Below are 21830 nucleotides of genomic sequence, written 5' to 3'. Positions count from 1 at the left end.
GTTCTTTATGTTCTTTTTCCTGTGCATGGAGTTTTTTGGTTCACGGTTATATTTACATAGTTGTGATTCTTCATAAATTGCTTTTATTTCATATTTGGTTTTTTTCGTCTTTTTAGGGCCACACCCACGGCATATTGAGGTTCCCAGGCTAGGGGTTGAATTGGAACTGTAGTTGCCGGCCACAGCAACTCGGGATCTGAGGTGTGTCTCCAACCTACACCACAGCTCATGGCAACGCTGGATTCTTGACCCACTGACAGGGCCAGGGATCAAACCCATGTCCTCATGGATACTGGTTGAGTTAGTTAACCACTGAGACACAACGGGAACTCCTGTTTCATGTCATAATTGTGACGTGTGTATATGACATATGCAGTTTAAAAAGATTATAAAGCAGGAGTTCCCGTCGTGGCGCAGTGGTTAACGAATCCGACTAGGAACCATGAGGTTGCGGGTTCGGTCCCTGCCCTTGCTCAGTGGGTTAACGATCTGGCGTTGCCGTGAGCTGTGGTGTAGGTTGCAGACGTGGCTCGGATCCCGCGTTGCTGTGGCTCTGGCGTAGGCCGGTGGCTACAGCTCCGATTAGACCCCTAGCCTGGGAACCTCCATATGCCGCGGGAGCGGCCCAAGAAATAGCAACAATAACAACAACAACAACAACAAAAAAGACAAAAGAAAAAAAAAATAAAAAGATTATAAAGCAAACATTAGTGTAACCATCCAAATTAAGAAATGGAGTTCCCTAGTGGCTCAGCAGGCTAAGGATCTGATGTTGTTGCTGCTGTGGCTCTGGTTGCTTCTGTGGCACAGGCTCGATCCCTGGCCCGGGAACTTCTGCATGCCTGTTGCCAGTATGTTCAGCCTCTTGTAAGACCCTTTCCTATCATATTACCTTCCCTTTATTTAGAGCAATCACTATTATAACTTTGTGATAGTCATTCCTTTCTTTGCTTTGTAGTTTTGCAACCTGTATATATTCTTTAGACAATATAATTTAGTTTTGACTCTCTTTGAACTTTGTGGCTTCCTTTTTTTTTTTGTTTTGAAGTATTTGCTCTAGGTCTGTTGGGGTAAATCTTCATAAAAATGCTTTTTATCCACATAGTATTCTGATGAGTGATTGTGCTGTACTTCAGCCCATTTCCCAATTTAGGTTGTTTCTAATTTTCGTATTATAAATAATGCTTTATTTAGAAATAATATCTTTCTACCTGAAACTTTTGTTGTTTCAGGATTATATCCTTTGGACAGTGTGTGAATAAAAGAATGCAAAGTTTTAAGACTCTGATATATGTTGCTAAATTCTTTACAAATGGTTTTAGCAATTCATGTCACGATAAAGCCTTATTGTTCCTGGGCCAGCATGGAGGGTTTTCCACAGCCCCCCCAAATAAAAGCACCTCAGGGAATTTGATGTTTGAAAACCATCTTATCTTGCATTTGTGAGGTTAATTGGTTCTCTGTTGACTAATTGGTTTTCTTTTTTGTTGACTTTGCCTAAGATTGTGTTGGGGTAAATCACTTTCTTAAGTGATGGTCAATGTAGCCTTGTGGCCAATTCTTTTATTTTTTCAGATGTAGGTGCAAGAAACTACAGGCATCTCTGTGCTGTTTATTACAACAAGAATCCTGGGTTTGAGATAATCCATGGGCTCCTGGACAGAATCATGCAGCTATTTGCTGTGCCTCCTGGTGAAAAGAAGGGAGGATATGTGATCAAAGCATCAGAAGGTGAGACGGATCATCTGAGTCCAGAGTCAGTGGTACTGTGATGAAGAGGCCAAGCTCTATTTGTGATAAAGGGTTTTCGGTTTTGATTTGGGATGGGGGAGGTGGCACATAGAGTTTCATTTCAATTGTCATTGTTTTCTAGAAATATCCCTTTTCCCTCCAGCATTTTAAGAAAATGCTCTTAAGAGCTCTTGTAGTGCCGCACAGGATTCTTTTGTTCCAACCGAGTGCTGGTAACCCCTAGTTACCGGCACCATCAAGCCATGACAGACCCACAATCCAAAATGGAAGCTGAGAGAACCTAAACTCATGACTTGCCCTCACAGCTGCCTGTCTGAAGCCTTTAGGGCAAAAGGAGGAAAAAGGCTAACTTATATAATAGATATATTCCTAAAATGCTAGTTTCTTCTTGTTTGAGGAATTCTGAAATTTTTGCTTTTCATATTCCTAAAGCTTGCATCTGAGTTTATTTTGTTAGATAAGAGATCCAGAAGCAACTTGAAAGAAATACTTTACTATTTTACTTACTTTACAATTTTTTACTATTTTATTTACTTTATAGGTTTTATATATATATATATATATATATATATATATATATATATATATGTAAGTGTTTTGGGTATCTTAAATTTCTATCGGAACATTCAGTTTTGTTTTTTCTTTTTTTTTTAGATTTTATTGAAATATAGTTGTGATAATTAGAACATGCATTTTTTTAAAAGTGTTATTTAGTTATTTGTAGTGGTGTGAGGTTTGGAGGTTATATTTTTGTTTTTCCCTTAGTTCTCAGATTTTTAAAAATTGTTATTTGTTTTCATTTTTTTAATTTGGATACTTCTTTGAAAATGCAATAATCCTAAATTTATGGGCCTTTTTATTTATTTATTTATTTTTGGCCACACCCATGGCATGTTGAAGTTCCTGGGCCAGGGTTCGAACCTGTGCCACAGTTGTGACCTGCGCCAGAGCTGTGACAATGCCAGATCCTTAACTTGCTGCACCACATGGAAACTTCCTATGTGAGCCTTTTTAGGTTGAAGATTTTTGTGGGTTTTTTTTTTTTTTTTATAAAATTGAGAGATTAAATATGGCAGGGAGTTACCATTTTCTACCGTGTCTCTCATTCACAATCATCAAGAGAAGACGTGCTACTCTTACAGAATTTTAGAGTTTTGGAACTGGGTCCTGGAGTTCATCAAGTCCAGTTTCCTGATTTGGCAAGTGAAGGAGCCGAGGCTCGGCACGTTAAGTGAGTTGGGCTGGTTCACACACGTAGAAGCCAGGGTTCTTGCCTCCCAGTGTTCTTTCCACAAAGTCAAGTTGCCTGTCTTTATAGTGGCTTTACTTTCTCATTGACCAGTTAACTCTTCTAGAATTCAGCTTTAAGATCTGGTCATCCAAGTTAACGGCAACCTGAAAGCTGATGTGGTACATGTGTTTTTTGTTTTTTGTTTTTTTACTTTCTATACAAAGTTTTTTCTCAGAAATTTTACTTTATATAGCAATTAACTGGATAAATCTGTTCCCTGAAACAGATTACACCATATATGTGACATCTAATTATTTTTTTGTACTCGAAAGGTTGCAGAGAGCTGAAACGGTAAATTGGAGCATAATTTGTGGTGGATATTGTACTTTTATATATGACTTTTCTATTAATGATGATTCTATAAGCTGTAAGCCAACATCTTAATATTATGGCTTTCCCATCTCATTAAGTTCCTTAGACATCTATTTCTCAGAAGAATCTGAGTTCTCAGTCATGAGATAGGCTTTAAGAAGTTGGAATAAGTAGGACATGGGCGCTGCTGTCAACCTATAGGGGAATGATCACTGCATACCAGCTCTCACACCAAGCTGCTAGGCCAGTTCCTTGAAGTTTCCAAAGAGGAAGGCAGGGCAGCTTCTTGGGGGCCTCTGGGAAAGCAGTAGTGAGCTTCTGGGCAGTGACATGGGCCTTTGAAGGAATAGGTGGAGACAGGGAAACAGGGCAAACCAAACCACCAGAGCAAAGCCAAATTCATGGGAAACATGGCCTAGTGCAGTTTGGTTTCACTTTGCAGTGAGGAAGAAGCTTGGGCCTACATTTAGAGTACAGAGTGCTAGTATAAAGGATTTTAACTCATTAATGGGAAAATATTGAAGTTACTGCTGTGTCTTTTTTTTTTTTTTTAAGTGGGTAAGTGGTATGATTAGAGTTGCACTTTGAAGGTATTAATCTGGCAGCGATACGTTAAGTGAGGTGGCATGGAGAATAGAGGGGAAGAGAATGGTTGAAAGGTGTTATAATGTGTTCTAAAGCAGTGAGAATAAGGACTCCGAGGTTATACCAAGGAGAAGACTGATTTACGAAATTTGATGAAGGTAGAAGCTATAGCATTCAGCATTTGGAAAAGTTCCACTTGGAACTTAGGTCCTTTTGTGTCACTTGGAACATTTTATAACACAGTTCATATCCGTTGATTTTTTTTTTTTTTTATCATTCTAAACCTGTGACATTATAATTTTAATCCTTATATATTTTAGCACCAAAACAACATAATACTTAGTATGTAATTTCCCTAATGTGTAGATGTCTGTTTTGGTTTGGGGAGAGAGTGAGTATGTGTGTGTGTCCCTGTGTGTGTGTGTTTTAGTTAGAAAATAAACTGTAACCACTTAAGATGTGGTTGTAGATCTTTTTGTTCAGTTTTTTGTTTGTTTGTTTTTGCCATTTCTAGGGCCGCTCCTTCGGCATGTGGAGGTTCCCAGGCTAGGGGTCTAATCAGAGCTGTAGCTGCCGGCCTACACCAGAGCCACAGCAACGCGGGATCCGAGCCGCATCTGCAACCCACACCACAGCTCATGGCAACGCTGGATCCTTAACCCACTGAGCAAGGGCAGGGATCGAACCTGCAACCTCATGGTTCCTAGTCGGATTCCTTAACCGCTGAGCCACGGTGGGAACTTCCTTTTTTTTTTTTTTAGACCAAGTTGTTGCTATGGTGTTTGATTTTGTTTGAGGGCAGAGGCCATCTTGTGGTTCCTTTTGAATTTACATAGCTCTCAGAATATTGTAATGTTTTTTGTATTTTTTTAATGATTTTCATGTTTTTCATCATAGTTGGTTTACAGTGTTCTGTCAATTTTCTACCATACAGCAAAGTGTTCCAGTCACACATACATATATACATTGTTTTTCTCACATTATCCTCCATCATTCTCTATCATAAGTTACTAGAAACAGTTCCCAGTGCTATACAGCAGGATCTCATTACTTATCCATTCCAAAGGCAATAGTTTGCATTTATTAACCCCAGATTCCTATTCTCCAAGTCCATGAGTTTCTTTTTTCTGTGAAAAGGTTTATTTGTGCTGTATATTAGATTCCAGATATAAGTAATATCATATGGTGTTTGTCTTTTTCTTTCTGACTTCACTTAGTATGAGATTCTCTAGTTCCACCCATGTTGCTGCAAGTGGCATTATTTTGTTCTTTTTTATGGCTGAGTAGAATTCCATTGCGTATATATACCACATCTTCTTTCATCTATCTTTGGACATTTAGGTTATCTCCATGTCTTGGCTGTCATGAATAGTGCTGCAGTGAACATACAGGTGCATGTGTCTTTTTCAAGGAAAGTTTTGTCCCAATGCCCAAGAGTGGGATTGCTGGGTCATTTGATAATCCTGTATTTAGTTTTCTAAGGTACCTCCATATTGTTTTCCATAGTGGTTGTACCAATTTACACTCCCACCAACAGTGTAGGAACGTTCCCTTTTCTCCACACTCTTTCCAGCATTTGTTATTTTTGAATTTATTAGTGATGGCCATTCTGACTGGTGTGAGGTGGTATCTCATAGTAGTTTTGATTTGCGTGTCTCTACAAATCAGGGATGTTGAGCATTTTTTTCATGTGTTTGTTGGTCATTTTTATATCTTCTTTGGAGAAATGTCTGTTTAGGTCTTATGCCCATTTTTTGATTGGGTTTTTGTTGGTTTTTTTGCTGTTGTTTTATTGTATTTTGATTATCTGTTTTGATTATCTAATGACAAGATGATTGCCTTTTTTTTTTTTTTTTAAATGGTTAAGGAAACCAAGACCTAAAGAAGTGGCTTATCAAAATAAGTCAGCAGCAAAGTTGGTATTCTTCATCTAAAATTATATATATAAAATGAATCTCATATATAGTTCTCCTGAGTAAATCTCCATACAGGAATTTTGGCTGCTATTATATATATATATAAAATGAATCTCATATATAGTTCTCCTAAGTAAATCTCCATACAGGAAATGGAATTAGCACTCCATTTCCTCTGATTTATTGTTATTTTGCATATAACTTTTTCTGCTTCAAGAAAAGGTCTTCAGAGTATCAAAAAGTCAAGTAGAAACAGATTAAGAACTACCATTCTCGATTACTGAGTTGTCTTTTATCACTCTGGCATATGGTTTACCTTTTAATAATTAAAAATCCCTGGTGACTTTGTCATTATAATGGAGCTAAGTCTGTTCATCAGCAAGTCTTGCTAATGTCAGTTCATTGGCAGTTACACCTAATCTCTTTCTGTCCTTTCTAATGAACACCCTTGGCTTCCTTCCTGTTGCTTTGTTTGGAGATAGAACTGTGTGGAACAGAACTTGATCCCCTTTGAGAAACTTGGCACTGTTCATTGCGAGCAAAATCAGGAAACTCATTTGATTGATCGTCACACTGATCTCAGGGAGTTCTGTTGACATGAGCATGTAACCTTGCCTCTCATGCAGGCAACTGCCCTTTGCAGCCTGTGCATCTCTGAGAAGTACTCCTGAAGCCATGATTGCAGCCACAGTTAGAAGCCATAGTTGCTTCGTCTCACATAGGTTTTATTTGCTGAGAACCCTTGCCATTAAGAGCACAAGGTGAGCTAGAATGTTAAATTGCTGATAAAGTAAGAGCAGTTGTTGAGTGGACAAAAAGGAAGAAGAACCTTTAACCTTTTAACAGACTATAGAGCATTTTGGGGGCTTCAAAAGGGTTTAACTCAGAATGTTTTAGTGGCATTTGATCAGATTATGACAGCATATGTATATGCTTTTTTTCAGATTTCTTCCCCTTGGTTTCTGTGGTTTGTTGCAAACTAAATTATGTATGTTAAAATTCACTATCATTTTCAAAAACTATTTCTGGGCAAGGAAAATTCCCAGCATTTTTGTGTTTAGAACAGTTATATGGTTCCTGGGCAAATCAGTGGCAAAAATAATTTCTTGTGGAAGGTAGTGGGCTTTTGTGTGATTGGCTGCATTGACTTGAGTGTATTTTTTTCCCCTTTAATTTGTTACTACTTCAGTTTTGTTTATTCACAAATCTACAGAAAATGTCAGTTAACCTGAGACAAAGATCCCTGATGGAAAAACAGAAGTTTTAGTGCTTTTAGTTTTGATAATTCTAATTTTCATGCTGCTCAGAATTCATTTTGTGAAATGAAAAATAGCCTTGTAAGTAATAGGCACATTTAATCCTATACCATATGTACCCACAGAGATTATTTAGATACCTTCTGTTACAGTGTCACCTAATGTTCATTGACTTGACCTGTAGGTCATGACCTTTTTCCTCTTTCAGGACACCTGTGAAAGATTTCAGATGCTAAAAAATATAGATGGAAATATGATGTTTCTCTGATCTTCACATTGGTTTTCAGTGTAACATGAGTGTGGAAATATTTGAGAAAAAATGTGTTGACAACTTGTTGGAGTAAAGGTGTTCCATTTATGGTTTGATTTACACAGAATGTCTAGACTGAAAGGAAGAGGGATCTATGTGGCGTGTCTACATTTTTACTTACTGTCAGCAAAGATGTTATTCTGTTAAGGCATCGAGTTTAAAAAGTAAAAGGTTTGAAAGTTTTTAAACATCTTGCCCTTATTACTCTGTGTAAAAAAAAAAAAAAAAAAGTCCTTATCCTCTGGTTCTCTACTTTTTTGTGTTTGAGGCAGTCTTTCAAATACTACAATTTTTGTTACCTTTTTTGAGGTCTTATTAAGGGCAGTGATCACCACACATCAAAACATGGGCCACAGTGCTGGTAAAAGCTTCAGCAGTTGTCACGATTCACTTAGCCTTATATTGTGCTTGGAGTGTGTTTATTTTCCCATCTCACTGTTCGTGATGTGTGTGAGGCAAATTTCTCTCCACTCAGGCTCACCTCCTCTGCTTTTGGCATGCTTTGGTACCCACTTGACCTTTCGGTGCTCAGCATTGACAGGCGTGCTCCACACTCAGTCCCTTGAATGACTTGGTCAGCTCACTTTCCCATCTGGTAGATCTTGTAACACAGCATTTGGCAACTTCTTCTTTTTTTTTTCTTTTTTGACTTCCCCTCAGCATATGGTGTTCCTGGGCCAGGGATCACATCTGAGCCACAGTTGTGACCCAATTGGCAGTTCCTTAACCAACCAACTGTTCCCGGGATCGAACCTGTGTCCCAGTGCTCCCAAGATGCCGCCGCTGATCCCATTGTGCCACAGCAGGAACTCCTATCAACTTCTTTATATTATCTCTCCCTTAAGGAAACTTTTTAGACTTTTTCCTAATTGTACCTTCTTGAAATTTTTTCCCCCCATTTTGTATGGCTTTCATCTTTACTATTTAGTATTATCTATTACATTTCAATTTTTCTTTAAAAAATAGCATTTTATTAAAATTGTGTATATTATGCAACTAAAATTTATAAAGAAGAAAGCCTTATATACCATTAAATATTTTAGATAGCATAATAAAAAGAATAACTTAACTGGGAAGAATAACAAAAATAATACACCCTCTGAAAATAAGTAAAATATAAATGCATAAATTGGTTAAAAAACAGTGTAACTATATAAATATGTCCTCACAATTTGTTACATCTACTGATTCTTCAGTATAGGCATTACACCATTCTAGGTGATAAACAAGACATTATAGACCTTACATTGTACCATGGCGAGAAATGGTTTTTACAATTGTAGAGCTGTACTATTTAATTGTACAGTTGCATTATTTAATTATAATTATCATAAATTCTTTGATGGAGAGGGAATCAGGATCAGTTCTTTTTTTTTTTTTTTTTTTTTTTTTTTTTTCCTTTGTCTTTTTGCTATTTCTTTGGGCCGCTCCCGCTGCATATGGAGGTTCCCAGGCTAGGGGTCTAATCAGAGCTGTAGCCGCCAGCCTACGCCAGAGCCACAGCAATGCGGGATCCGAGCTGAGCCGCGTCTGCAACCTACACCACAGCTCACGGCAATGCCCGAATCATTAACCCACTGAGCAAGGGCAGGGACCGAACCCGCAACCTCATGGTTCCTAGTTGGATTCGTTAACCACTGCGCCACAACGGGAACTCCAGGATCAGTTCTAAGAAGACTTCAGCATTCTAAGAATGATTTCAAATGACTCCCTTCATGGTGGATTATGCATTTATTTACTATGAGATATATTTCTTCTCCAGAGATTCCTTGTTTGTGTATCACTTGTAGATTTTTGGATTGCAGTTTTTCTGAAGTTTTGATATGAGTCTATGTATATGAAATTGTTTTAAGTTGCTGTTCTCTTAATTGCAAGTTCATCTCCAGTGTCCTGATTTTGTACCCACCTCCTCTCATGATTTCTGATTTTGGTGGTATAATTGTGCATAGATGATTTCGTATCTTTACTGTATATATACCTTTACTGGTGAGCCTTGTCATTTGTGGAATTTTTGTTTCCTGTTGCTGTGTTTTCTTTTCTGCCTAGAGAAGTTCCTTTAGTATTTGTTGTAAGGCTGGTTTAGCGTTGCTGAATTCTCTCAACTTTTGCTTGTCTGTGAAGGTTTTGATTTCTCCTTCAAATCTGAATGAGAGCCTTGCTGGGTAAAGTAATCTTGGTTGGAGGTTTTTGTCTTTCATCACATTAAGTATATCACGCCACTCCCTTCTGGCCTGCAGAGTTTCTGCTGAAAAATCTGCTGATAACCTTATTGGAGTTCCCTTGTATGTTACTTGTGTCTTTTCCCTAGCTGCTTTCAAGATTTTCTCTTTCATTTTGGTTAGTTTGATTAATATGTGTTACCGGTGTCTTCCTCCTTGGGTTTGTTTTATATGGTACTTCCTGGATTTGAGTGAGTGGTTCCTTTCCCATGTTGGGGAAGTTTTTGGCTATTATCTCTTGGACTATGTTTTCTGTCCCCTTCTCTCTCTCTTCTCCTTCTGGCACCCCTATAATAAGGACGTTGGTGCGTTTAATGTTGTCCCAGAGTTCTCTGAGACTCTCTTCATTTGTTTTCAATCTTTTTTCTCTTTTCTGTTCCACATCTGTAATTTCCACTAATCTGCCCTCCACCTCGCTTATTGGTTCTTCTGCCTCCTGTATTCTGCTGTTAGCTGCTTCTAGTGAATTTTTTATTTCAGTTATTGTATTTTTCATCTCTTCTTGTTTAAGTTTTATATCTTGTATCTCTTTGGTCAGTGTTGCCTGTAAGTTATCCATCTTTGCCTCCAGTTTATTTCCAATGCCTTGCATCATCTTCAGCATCAACAATCTAAAGTCTTAGAATCTCCTCTTCACTTAGCTGATTTTCTGGGGTTTTTCCTTTCTCCCTCATCTGAGTTATAGTTCTCTGTCTTTTCATTTTTATAGGTTTTTGGTGTGGTGACCTTTTTACAGATAATAGGGTTGTAGCCTCTCTTACTTCTGGTGTCTGCCCCCCTTGTGGCTGAAGTTGGTATGGGGGGCTTGCTGTAGGCTTCCTGATGGGAGGGGCTGATGCCTGCCCACTGGTGGGTGGAGCTGATTCTAATCCCTCTGGTGGGTGGGGCTTAGTCTCTGGAAGGGATTAGTGGCTGCTGGGTGCCTGAGGGGTCTTTAGGGAGCCTGTTTACTGAGGGGTGGGGCTGTGATCCCTCCTGGATTGTTTGCCCTGGGGCTTCTCAGCACTGACTGATGGGTGGGGCCAGATTTTCCCAAAACGGCCCCCTCCAGCGAAAGGCAGCTGCTGAACATTCCAGAGAGTTTTGCCTTCAATGTCCCTCTCTCACAACAAGCCACATTCACCCCTGTTTTCTCAGGATGTCCTCCAAGAACTGCAGTCAGGTTTGACCCAGATTCCTCTGGAGACCTCGCTCTGCCCTGGGACCCAGTGCACGTGAAAGTCCATGTGCGCCTTTTAAGAATGGGGTCTCCATTTCCCCCAGTCCTGTGGAGCTCCTGCGCACAAGCCCCACTGGCCTTCAATGCCAGATGCTCCAGGGGCTCGTTCTCCCTGTGCAAGATCCCCGCACGTGAGGGTTTGATGTGGGGCTTAGAACTCTCACTCTTGTAGGTGAGTCTCTGTGAACCAGTTAGTTTTCAGTCTGTGAAGCTCCCCACCCGGGAGGTACGGGGTTGTTTATATCACAAAATCACCCCTCCTACCTCTTGATGTGGCCTCCTCTTTTTCTTCTGGAGTAGGGTATCTTTTTTAAGGTTTCCGGTCCATTTGGGTGGGGATTGCTCAGCTTTGAGTTGTGAATTTTGTTGTTTTTAAGAGAGATGTTGAGCTTCAGTCCTATTTCGCCACCTTAATCCTCTCTCCTGCACCTTCTTAAAATTTTAATACCACTGATACACTGCATATTTATTACATACTGTATGTATAGCTGTGTTTTATACATAAAAAGGGAAAGTATGAACTTTTTTTTTTTTTTTTTAGTTAAATTCAGGGTTAAGAATAAGTAAAGTTTTTTTAAATTAAAAGTTAAAAATCAGAGTTCCCTTCATGGTGCAGCAGAAACAAATCCAACTAGGAACCATGAAATTATGGGTTCGATCCCTGGCCTTGCTCAGTGGGTTAAGAATCCAGCGTTGCCATGAGCTGTGGTGTAGGTTGCAGGTGCGGCTCAGATCTGGTATTGCTGCAGCTGTGCGTAGGCTAGCAGCTGTAGCTCCAATTAGACCCCTAGCCTGGGAGCCTCCATATGCCACAAGTGTGGCCCTAAATAAAAAAGAAAAGAAAATTAAAAACCTACTAACATTAACTTTGTATCTGCTACATAGCTTTTAATGTTACTTATTTATATAAACTGTACTGTATCAAACTGTATATTCCAGTTGGCAATTAAATACATAATTGTAACCAAAAAAAATTAAAGCCATCCAAAACTCATTTTCCAGTAAATTTAAAACAATTGAAAAATTAATTTTTCTTTCACCTTTTTCTTTTTTCTAAAGGGCTAAACCCATGGCACCTGGAAGTTCTCATGCTAGGGGTTGAATTAGAGCTGTAGATGCTGGCCACGGCCACAGCAGTGCCAGATCTGAGCCCTGTCCGAGACCTATACCCCAGCTCACGGCATCGTGGGTCAGGGATTGACCCTCGTCATGGATACTAGTTGGGTTCGTTGTCGCTGAGCTGCAGTGGGAATGCCTGAAAAATTAATTTCTTAAAAAGTAATTTTTAGTAAATTTAACTTTTCCTTGATAAGAGAATAACTAGCTGGTAGTCAGAGTCGATGTTTTTTCTTTCCAGCACCTGATGTAATTAATGATGTTGTTAAATCACTATTTGAATTAGAAAAGCCTGGGCCACTCATGGAAGCTCTTAGGACTAAACATAAAGCATCCACAAGGCAGCCAATGGTAGCTCCTTGCACATGCAAGTTACCTCTTAAACTGACTTGGCAGTTGAGCCCTTGATATGGAGGGCAATTACAGACAGGATCAGAGCCACCTGTCACCATAGTTTTGGAGCACTAATCTTGCATGCATTTGCTGTGTTTTTCCTGTCAGTGCTTCTCTAGTGAAACCCAAGACCATGCAGTGAAATGAACTGAATACTAAGGAGTACTGTTAAGAATGGTTCAGCTTTGGAGGGCTCCAAACTGTTGTAATATATTTCTTCAGGGAGTTCCCATCGTGGCGCAGTAGTTAACGAATCTGACTAGGAACCACGAGGTTGCAGGTTCGGTGCCTGGCCTTGCTCAGTGGGTTAAGGTTCCGGTGTTGCTGTGAGCTGTGGTGTAGGTTGCAGACGCAGTTCAGATCCCTTGTTGCTGTGGCTGTGGCGTAGCCTGGTGGCTATAGCTCCTATTCGACCCCTAGCCTGGGAACCTCCATATACCATGGGAGCAGCTCAAAAAAAGGCAAAAAGACAAAATATATACATATGTATTTTTTTTTTCAAAACCCCGTCTCCTATCAAGAACCAGTTTTCATCCCCCTTGAGAATGAATGCTGTGACTTAATGTGTGTTTTAGAGTTATTTCAGTTAACTCTATGTAGTGAGTGGGGAAAAAAAGAGAAAGATACTGTTATTTACCACATTGTGCTCCTTTTTTTTCTGCTTCCAAAATAGACCTTGGCTTCCGCTATTCTACAGGAAAGGCTGTGGCCCAAATTCAAAGCGATGCAAAAGATGTTCAATTTTCAATTTCAAGTGCCCAGGTCTTGAAAGTTGAGAGGGTTTTTTGGGTGATTTGTACTACTCAGTTTTGATCTTACATATTTAAGTTTTACTTTGCTCAGGGAGGAGCAGCTTTATACATTGTTAGTGCCCTGATTTTGGTACATTGATGTGCTGCAGCATCTTGCTTAAGAACCACTTTCTTCTGAATTCCTAAAGAATCATGTGTTCTGGCAAACTAAATATCAACCCTGTGAGCAGTCTATTCACCTTTCATCCAGAAGGATTAATAGGATGGATGAGTAGATAGAAAAACATATCTACCCACCCAAACATAATGAAATACATTCCTAAGTAGGGCTGATAAATGGAGTCGTCTGCTGTGTACCTGGCCACTCAGAATAAAGGCAGTGTTTCCCTGGAGCACTTATTCTGGCTTTGATGAAAGAAATAAACTCCTATCTTGTTTAAGCCATTAATATTTGGAATTTTCTTTCTCAAAGATGAAACCAATCCTAATTTACAAGTTACATTTTAATTTCTACCTGCCTGAATTCCTTCACTGTATTACAAGTTACATTGCTACCCAGCTCTAAAATAACTGAAATCAGGTTTCAGGCTAACTTCTAAGTTATCTTAAAATTAACACTTAGTAAAATCATTCATTCTCATTTATTTTCTCTTTCTCTCAAATGTATCTTTTGCCTTTTTTTTTTTTTTTTTTTTTTGTCCTTTTGCCTTTTCTAGGGCCGCTCCCACAGCATATGGAGGTTCCCAGGCTAGGGGTTGAATCGGAGCTGTAGCCACTGGCCTACGCCAGAGCCACAGCAACCTGGGATCTGAGTCGCGTCTGCAACCCACACCACAGCTCACGGCAACCCACTGAGCAAGGGCAGGGATCGAACCTGCAACCTCATGCTTCCTAGTCGGATTCATTAACCACTGCTCCATGACGGAAACTCCTCTTTTGACTTTTGAACACAGCTTAAATGGCCACTTTCATATTCACATATGCAGTAGTTTTATTCCAGCCAGATTCATGCATATTAGCTTCATGGACATACCTGTATCTTTTTGCCTTTAAGGTTATCAGTACTCATTGGTGTTTATTTCCAATTTGTATTTTTAGCTAAAAATGAAGACTTTGGCCATTTCCAGAGAATATGTTTTAGAGAACTGGCTTTTTAAATATCTCCTGGACTCCCATAAGCAAACAATCAAGAAAACATTTGTATGTATACTTCTAAGTAAGATTTGAACAGAGGATCCTGTCTTCAAAAAAGTTTGAAACCGAGTTCCCGTTGTGACTCAGTGGAAACAATCTGACTAGTAACCATGAGGATTCAGGTTTGATCCCTGGCCTCGCTCAGTGGGTTAAGGATCCAGCGTTGCCATGAGCTGTGGTGTTGGAAGTTGGAAACCTGCCTTTATTGAGAGAGAATTAGGAAATTCATGAATGCTGTAGTAATAACGATTAGATCTCACTCTTCCCTTTACAGCTTACTTCCACTTGCTTTTCTTTTAGGTGCCCTGGTTAAGAGTATCTTAAGGTTTTATAGTAATATGAGGTCATCCTTCCACCTGGAGTGGTTCATTGTGAGTGTGGAAAATGATGGATGCCCATCAACTACTCATAAACCAGCAATTAGATTCAGAGTAGTTCCACTTGCCCAGAAACACAAAGTACTTCTTTTTTTTTTTTTTTTTCTTTTTTTTTTTGTCTTTTTGCCATTTCTTGGGCCGCTCCTGTGGCATATGGAGATTCCTAGGCTAGGGGTCTAATCGGAGCTGTAGCCTTTAGCCGCCGGCCTACGCCAGAGCCACAGCAACACGGGATCCGAGACGCGTCTGTGACCTACACCACAGCTCACGGCAACGACAGATCGTTAACCCACTGAGCAAGGGCAGGGATGGAACCCGCAACCTCATGGTTCCTAGTCGGATTTGTTAACCACTGCGCCACGACGGGAACTCCCCAAATACTTCTTAACAGCATCCTACATCTTACCCCTCTGGACACTGGAACATTAAGAGTAATTTTCTTTTTTGTTAACACTGACTTAAAGGGAAAATCTGCCGAAACATAGATGATTTAGCTCATGTTTCTTAAGTTCTCTTTGGTAATTAGAAGCAGCATTAATGATATATATGGCAGTGATTTTTTTTAGTCTGTCTGATAAGTTGCTAAAATTCCTCAATACAATTAACTTGGTCACTTAATGGCATCTAATACTTTGTCAGGGCAAGATAACAAAATAAATGATAAGGTGTCACATTTCCAAAAATACTAGGAAGTACTGTTGATATGGTAAAAAAAAATCCACGTGTGCATGTATTTGGATGGTTGGAATGATTTTAAGGAAGGAAACAACTTATCTGTTGGAGTGGCCTTAAAGAGAATCAGCTCTTAAGGGAGTAATTGAGAGTAATTAAAAAGATAGCCACTCTCATTTCTTTTGAAGCAAATGTGTTTAAGCAAATAAGTTTATTGAATTTACCTATCTGCAGAATGTCTTTTTCCCCTTGAAGTTTTCATATTTAGTATTTTCTTTCAAGGTGTAGGACTAGGGCAATAATTTTTAGTCTTTTTTTTTTTTTTTTTTTTTTTTTTGAGAATGGAATGGGAGAAACTCCTATAAAGTAAGCCCATTTTGTTCATTTTTTAAAATTTTGAAATAGTTACAAGCTTGTTTAAAAAAAAGCAAGTACAGTGCAGGTAATTGCACCTTGTTCACAGACTAGTTTGTCAGACTTTGTGATTTTGGCCAGTCTTTCAAGTGGGAAATGGTATCTCCTGTAGTTTTAGATGGACCTCTATGAGAAAGTAAACATATTTTCATATTTACAGGCCATTTTTATTTCCACTTCCGTGAACTCCCTGTTCATATGTCTTGCTTATTTTTTTCTTTAGGTTTTTCTTCATTTTTAGACCCTTATTATATAACACCTTGTGATATATAGCTAGCTATTTAAATGTTTAGTTGTCTTTTGACTTTAATGATTTTTTTATGTAGATTTTAAAATTTTTATATAGTAGAATTTATTAATCTTTTTGTTTCTGGATTTTGAGTCATAATTAGGAAATTTTCTCCCACTCTCTGATTAGGGAGGAATTCTCTATGCTTCTCTAGTGCTTAAATGTTTCATTTTTTTATATGTAAGTCTCTTAAATGTCTTAAGTCTCCTAAATTTATTTACCTTGTTTTATGGTAAATGCTTTTTATTTATTTTTTTTATCAAACTATAGTTGATTTACAATGTTGTGTTTGTTTCTAGTGTATAGCAAAGTGAGTCAGTTTTATATATATATATATATATATATATCCCTTTTCATATTCTTTTTCACTATAGGTTATTATACTAGATATAGTTCCCTGTGCTATACCTTAGGTTATTATTGGTTATCTATTTTTTATGTATTAGTGTATATCTGCTAACACCAAACTCCTAATTTGTTCCAGTCCCCTTTTCTCCTTTAGTAACCATCCTCAAGTTTTTCTGGGTCTGTGAGCCTGTTCATTTTTATCATATTTTCGATTCCACATGTAAGTGATAACATATATTTTGTCTTTCTCTGACTTCACTTAGTATGATAATCTCTCGGTCCATCTCTATCGCTGCAAATGGCATTTTCATTCTCTCTTATGGCTGAGTAATATTCCATTGTGTATGTATGTATATGTATGTGTGTATATGTATGTATATATATACACCATGTCAACTTTATCCATTCATTTGTTAACAGTCATTTAGTTTGCTCCCATGTCTTGGTTTGTGTAAATAGTGCTACTGTGAACCTGGGGGTACTTGTATTTTTTCAAATTATGGTTTTGTCTAGATAGATGCCCAGAAGTGGGATTTCTGGATCATATGGTAACTCTGTTTTTAGATTTTTAAGGACCCTTCATACTCTTTTCCATAGTGGCTATACCAATTTACATTCCCACCAACAGTGTAGGAGGGATCCCTTTTTTTTTGACATCCTCTCCAGCATTTATTGCTGGTGGACTTTTTAATGATGGCCATTCTGACTAGTGTAAGGTGATACCTCATGATAGTTTTGATTTGTATTTCTCTGATAATTAGTTGAATGGCTTTTTATGTGCCTGTTGACCATCTGTATGTCTTCTTTAGAGAAATGTCTATTTAGGCCTTCAGCCCATTTTTTCATTTGGTTGTCTGTATTTTTTGTTAGTTGTATGAGCTATCATGCATATTTTGAAAACGAATCCCTTGTTGGTTGCATTGTTTGCAAATATTTTTTTCCCATTTGTAGGTTGTCTTTGCATTTTTTTTTAATGGTTTCCTTTGCTATGCAGAAGCTTATAAGTTTGATTAGATCTCATTTATTTTTGCTTTTATTTCTAATGCCTTGGGAAACTGATCTAAGAAAACTGGTATAATTTATGTCAGAGAATGTTTTACCTAGTTCTCTTCTAGGAGTTTTATGTTGGCCTGTCTTATTATAGTAAATGCTTTTTGAAATCCATGAAGAAATAGAAGAGATCAAAAAATTTTATGATCTTTGATATATTTAAAAGATTAAATAATTTTTAAAAGTCCTTCTTTAATCAGATTGAATAGGTCCAAGGAGAAACATGAGGATGTTTGAAACTGGCAGAGAAGTGGAATAAAAAACTGGTTCACATCAGAGCTAAGTTCACAGATCCACAGAGTTTTAAAGATCTAGCTTTCCATAGAATCTTTTTCAAGAGAAAAGAGCCTCTATTGTTCATACTTTTTTGAGAAATATTTTAAGAATTTGCAAGTATACATCAGAGTTAGGACAATGGTCTCCTTGCTGAGCCCAGCCCCTCTCAGTCCATTAGCAATACTTGCCAACATTAAAATAAGTCCATTTTAGCTGTAAGTAAAATCTGGTAACGAGAGGTGGGGCTTAATGATGTGTGTGTGTGTGTGTGTGTGTGTGTGTGTGTGTGTGTGTAGTATGTATAAGATCCAGAGAGATTCCAAAAGAAAACATGCCCTGACTAGGGATTTTATAAAATCTTTAGCTGATGTTCTGCTTCTGTGTTGGCTCTTTAATGGCCGTTTCAAGAATACATTATGTATCAAAGTAGAGGACTCTGTATAAGATCAAATGGTCCCCAGAGCTGGAGCAAATGCTAATGTCCATTGTTCTCTCAGAGCACTTGGTGACTTAGTGACCCGGTTTTCCATTCATGGGCTGTATTTAGAGTGATGTATTTGGGGCCAGCTTTTTTTTTTTTTTTTTTTTTTCCTTCCAACTTTGCTTCTATTATTTATCCAGTTAGAATAATTCCTTTTGGATTCCAGCATTTTTCGGTCTCTGATTTGCTTAATGGAACCAATGTCGCTCCCTACATATTAAGCCAAAGATACTGTTTGATCTAGTAATTCCCACTGCTTAGTAGCTAATAGCTTACCAACTATTAGTAGCACACTATCTATGGTTTACCTAAGGAATTAGAAGTTTGTTAAAAATTGCTTTTTGACCAGTATTTTCCCAGTTTTTCTTCTTAACAAGCAAGACTGTAGAAGCCTTAATTAATTAATGCTTCTTATTTTAATTAATGTAAAAAAAATTAATGTACTAATTTTTTTAAATACTATATTAATTCAGAGTCTGCTTTGTTTAAAAATTAGAAATGCACTTGTTCCCATAGTGGCTCTGTAGTAATGAACACAGCTAGTATCCATGAAGATGTGGGTTTGATTCCTGGCCTCACTCAGTGGGTTAAGGATCTGGCGTTGCCGCAAACTGTGGCATGGGTCGCAGATGTAGCTCAGATCCGATATTGCTGTAGCTGTGGTGTAGCCTAGCTGGCAGCTGCAGCTCCAATTAGACCCCTAGCCTGGGAACTTCCATGTGTAGCCGGCATGGCCTTAAAAAGACAAAAAATAATATAGTGGAAATGCATATTTTACTGTGGACTTTGGGGCAGTGGGGATGCAGACCCTTAATCAAACATCCATTAGATAACTGTCTTCTCTAGAGTTTTTCATCTGCCAGCACATTTCTTCTCTACTCCCCTGTTATGCTGCCTTGAGAGAGACAGTCTTCTATCATTGCAGCAATCTCACAGCTTGACTTTCGTTTAAAGCATTCCTGATACTTTTACTTATTTATAGTTAATTTACAATATTTCTTCACTTTCTGTTGTACAGCAAACTGACCCAATCATACATGGTTCCCTGTGGTGTTCAGTGGGCCCATTGCCTATCCATTCCAAATATAACAGTTTGCATCCAAAAACCCCAACCTGCCCTTCCATTCCACTCCCTCCCCGCTACCCCTCTGGAAACCACAAGTCAGGTTTTTTTGGCTGTGATCTGTTTCTGTTTGGTAGATAGGATCATCTATGCCATATTTTATTTTATTTTATTTTGCCTTTATTTTTAGGGCCTTACCCGTGGCGTATGGAGGTTCCCAGGCTAGAGGTCTAATTGGAGCTATAGCTGCCGCCCTACACCACAGCCACAGCAATACCAGATCTGAGCCTCATCTGCGACCTACACCACAGCTCATGGCACTGCCAGATCCTTAACCCACTGAGTGAGGCCAGGGATTGAACCCATAACCTCATGGTTCCTAGTCGAATTCATTCCACTGCTCCATGATGGAAATTCCTATGCCATATTTTAGATTCCACAAATAAGTGATATCATGTGGTATTTTTCATTCTGGCTTACTTCACTTCTTTGAGAATCTCTAGTTCTATCTGTGATGCTGCAAATGGCATTAGTTTGCTTTTTTATGGCTGAGTAGTATTCCATTGTATATATGTACCACATCTTAATGCATTCATCTGTCAGTGGACATTTAGGTTGTCTCTATGTCTTGGCTATTGTGAATAAGTGCTGCTATGAATATAGGGGTGCATGTATCTTTCTCAATGAAAGTTCTGTCCAGATATATGCCCAGGAGTGGGATTGGTGGATCATATGATAGTTCTTTATTTAGTTTTCTGAGGTACGTCCATACTGTTTTCCATAGTGGTTGTACCAATTTACATTCCCACCAATAGCATAGGAGGGTTCCCTTTCCTCCACACCCTCTCCTACATTTGCTGTTTGTAGGCTTATTAATGATGGCCATTCTGACCAGTGTGCATTTCTCTAATAATTAATGATGAACATTTTTTCATGAGCCTGTTGACCATTTGTACGTCATCTTTGGAGAAATGTCTATTTAGTCTTCTACCCATTTTTCAATTGGGTTGTTTTTGTTTTTGAGTTGCATGAGTTTTGGAGATTAAGGCTCTTGTCTTTTGCCAAGATATTCTCCCATTCTATGAGTTGTCTTTTTTTTTTTTTTTTTTTAATGGTTTCCTTTGCTGTGTAAAAGCTTTGGAGTTGAATTAGGTCCCATTGGTTTATTTGTGGCTTTATTGTCATTATTCTGGAGGTGGATCAAACAAGATGTTGCTGTGGTTTATAAAGAACGTTCTGCCTATGTTTTCCTCTAGGAGTTTTATTGTATCTGGCCTTATATTTAGGTCTTTAATCCATTTCAAGTTTATTTTTGTGTATGGTGTTAGTGTCCTAAGTTCATTCTTTTACATGTAGCTTTCCAGTTTTCCCAGCACCGTTTATTGAAGAGACAGTTTTCGTCTGCTGTATTCCTGATACTTTTATGTACGTGGTAGGCAGACAGTCTGACTTCATTAGGGTCCTGGTTGTGGTTTCACCTTGAAAAATTATTTTGCTTTACCTTTGTGTTTAACAGCTGTGACCTAATCTTGACCTCCTTGAGAAATAAATGCTAATAGTCACTTGGGTGACTTGAGCAACCTATCACCCTCCTGGAAATACCTCTGAGCATCTGCTGGTTCAGGTGGGTCATGGGTCAAGAATGTCATCTTCCTGAGAGGCTTTTTCTAGGCCATATACGCCATAATGCGAGGCTAGCAGCTCATCTTCCAACCCCAGCTCTCCACACTGTGCAGCCTGTGCAGCCTTCTTGTAGCTTAGTTGTTTCCTCTTCTGTTCCTCCCCCTCCAGGACCCAGGGCTCGCACTGTTCCCCTTCTGTCCCTTTAAATATTTTTGTATCTTCAGGAAAGGAATGACTTTCATTTTCAGTTGATACCCATCAGTGTGAGCTTAAGAGATGCTTTAATTTTTAGTCTTCTCATTATGAAAGGAGAAAAATGTCCCTTTGTAAAGATTTTAGGTATTAGCAAAAAAGGATTCAAAATTCATTGAAATAGAAAAACCTACCCCCCTTTTGAAACCGCATCCAGTTGACGGCCCCACACACATTTCCTTATGTGAAAAAAGCGTATTTTGGGAGAGATGAAAGATGAAACATGGGAAACAGCAATGTGACCCAATATATTAACACATAGGCAGTAATGATTTACCTGCCTTTCTTCAAGCAGTAAACTATGTGACTGTAATTACAGTGCTTTTTAGTTCTTCTGAGTGATGTTAAAGCCCATAAAGAACAAACAATTGAGCACAAATATCAGATCACATACCTTGCTCTCAGTGTCTTCAGAACTTCCTGTTGTCTGTACTGTGAGACCTGTTTTGATGTGTCTCATATTCATCAGTAGCTGTTAAATATTTTCTCAGTGTTGTTATTGCAGCCACTATACTTTGGCACTCACCTTCCACAAGAGAAAGGTTTCTGCTCATTCTCTTAATCCCTAACGGCTCCTAGCTTGTTTGTGAATTGCATTCTCTGAATGAAGATCTCCTCTTGGAATTTTCTTGGGCTGCTTTGAGGCATTTTTCTTCCACTAGTGGAACTG

The 21830-nt window shown here is 38.5% G+C and overlaps 1 protein-coding gene across 2 annotated transcripts in view; it reads left to right on the top strand.

Annotated features, from left to right (window-relative positions):
• The window catches only part of FARSB (phenylalanyl-tRNA synthetase subunit beta), an 80530-nt gene that overhangs the window by 49499 nt on the left and 9201 nt on the right, over positions 1-21830 (top strand). The window contains exon 16 of one of the 2 annotated variants that reach the window (XM_021074819.2): positions 1576-1731. The exons of the other annotated variant lie outside the window; for it this stretch is intronic. Coding sequence (XP_020930478.2) covers positions 1576-1731 — 156 coding nt within the window. The remainder of the gene's footprint in view (positions 1-1575; positions 1732-21830) is intronic. 2 annotated transcript variants of the gene reach the window in all.

Source organism: Sus scrofa, chromosome 15 (genome assembly GCF_054392235.1).
Source record: "Sus scrofa isolate SSC_HxYL_T2T_F1_AM1 chromosome 15, Sscrofa_HxYL_maternal_Yorkshire_Landrace_v2.0, whole genome shotgun sequence".
In the NCBI taxonomy this organism is placed as follows: Eukaryota; Metazoa; Chordata; class Mammalia; order Artiodactyla; family Suidae; genus Sus; species Sus scrofa.
This window is presented reverse-complemented; position numbering and strand designations above follow the sequence as displayed.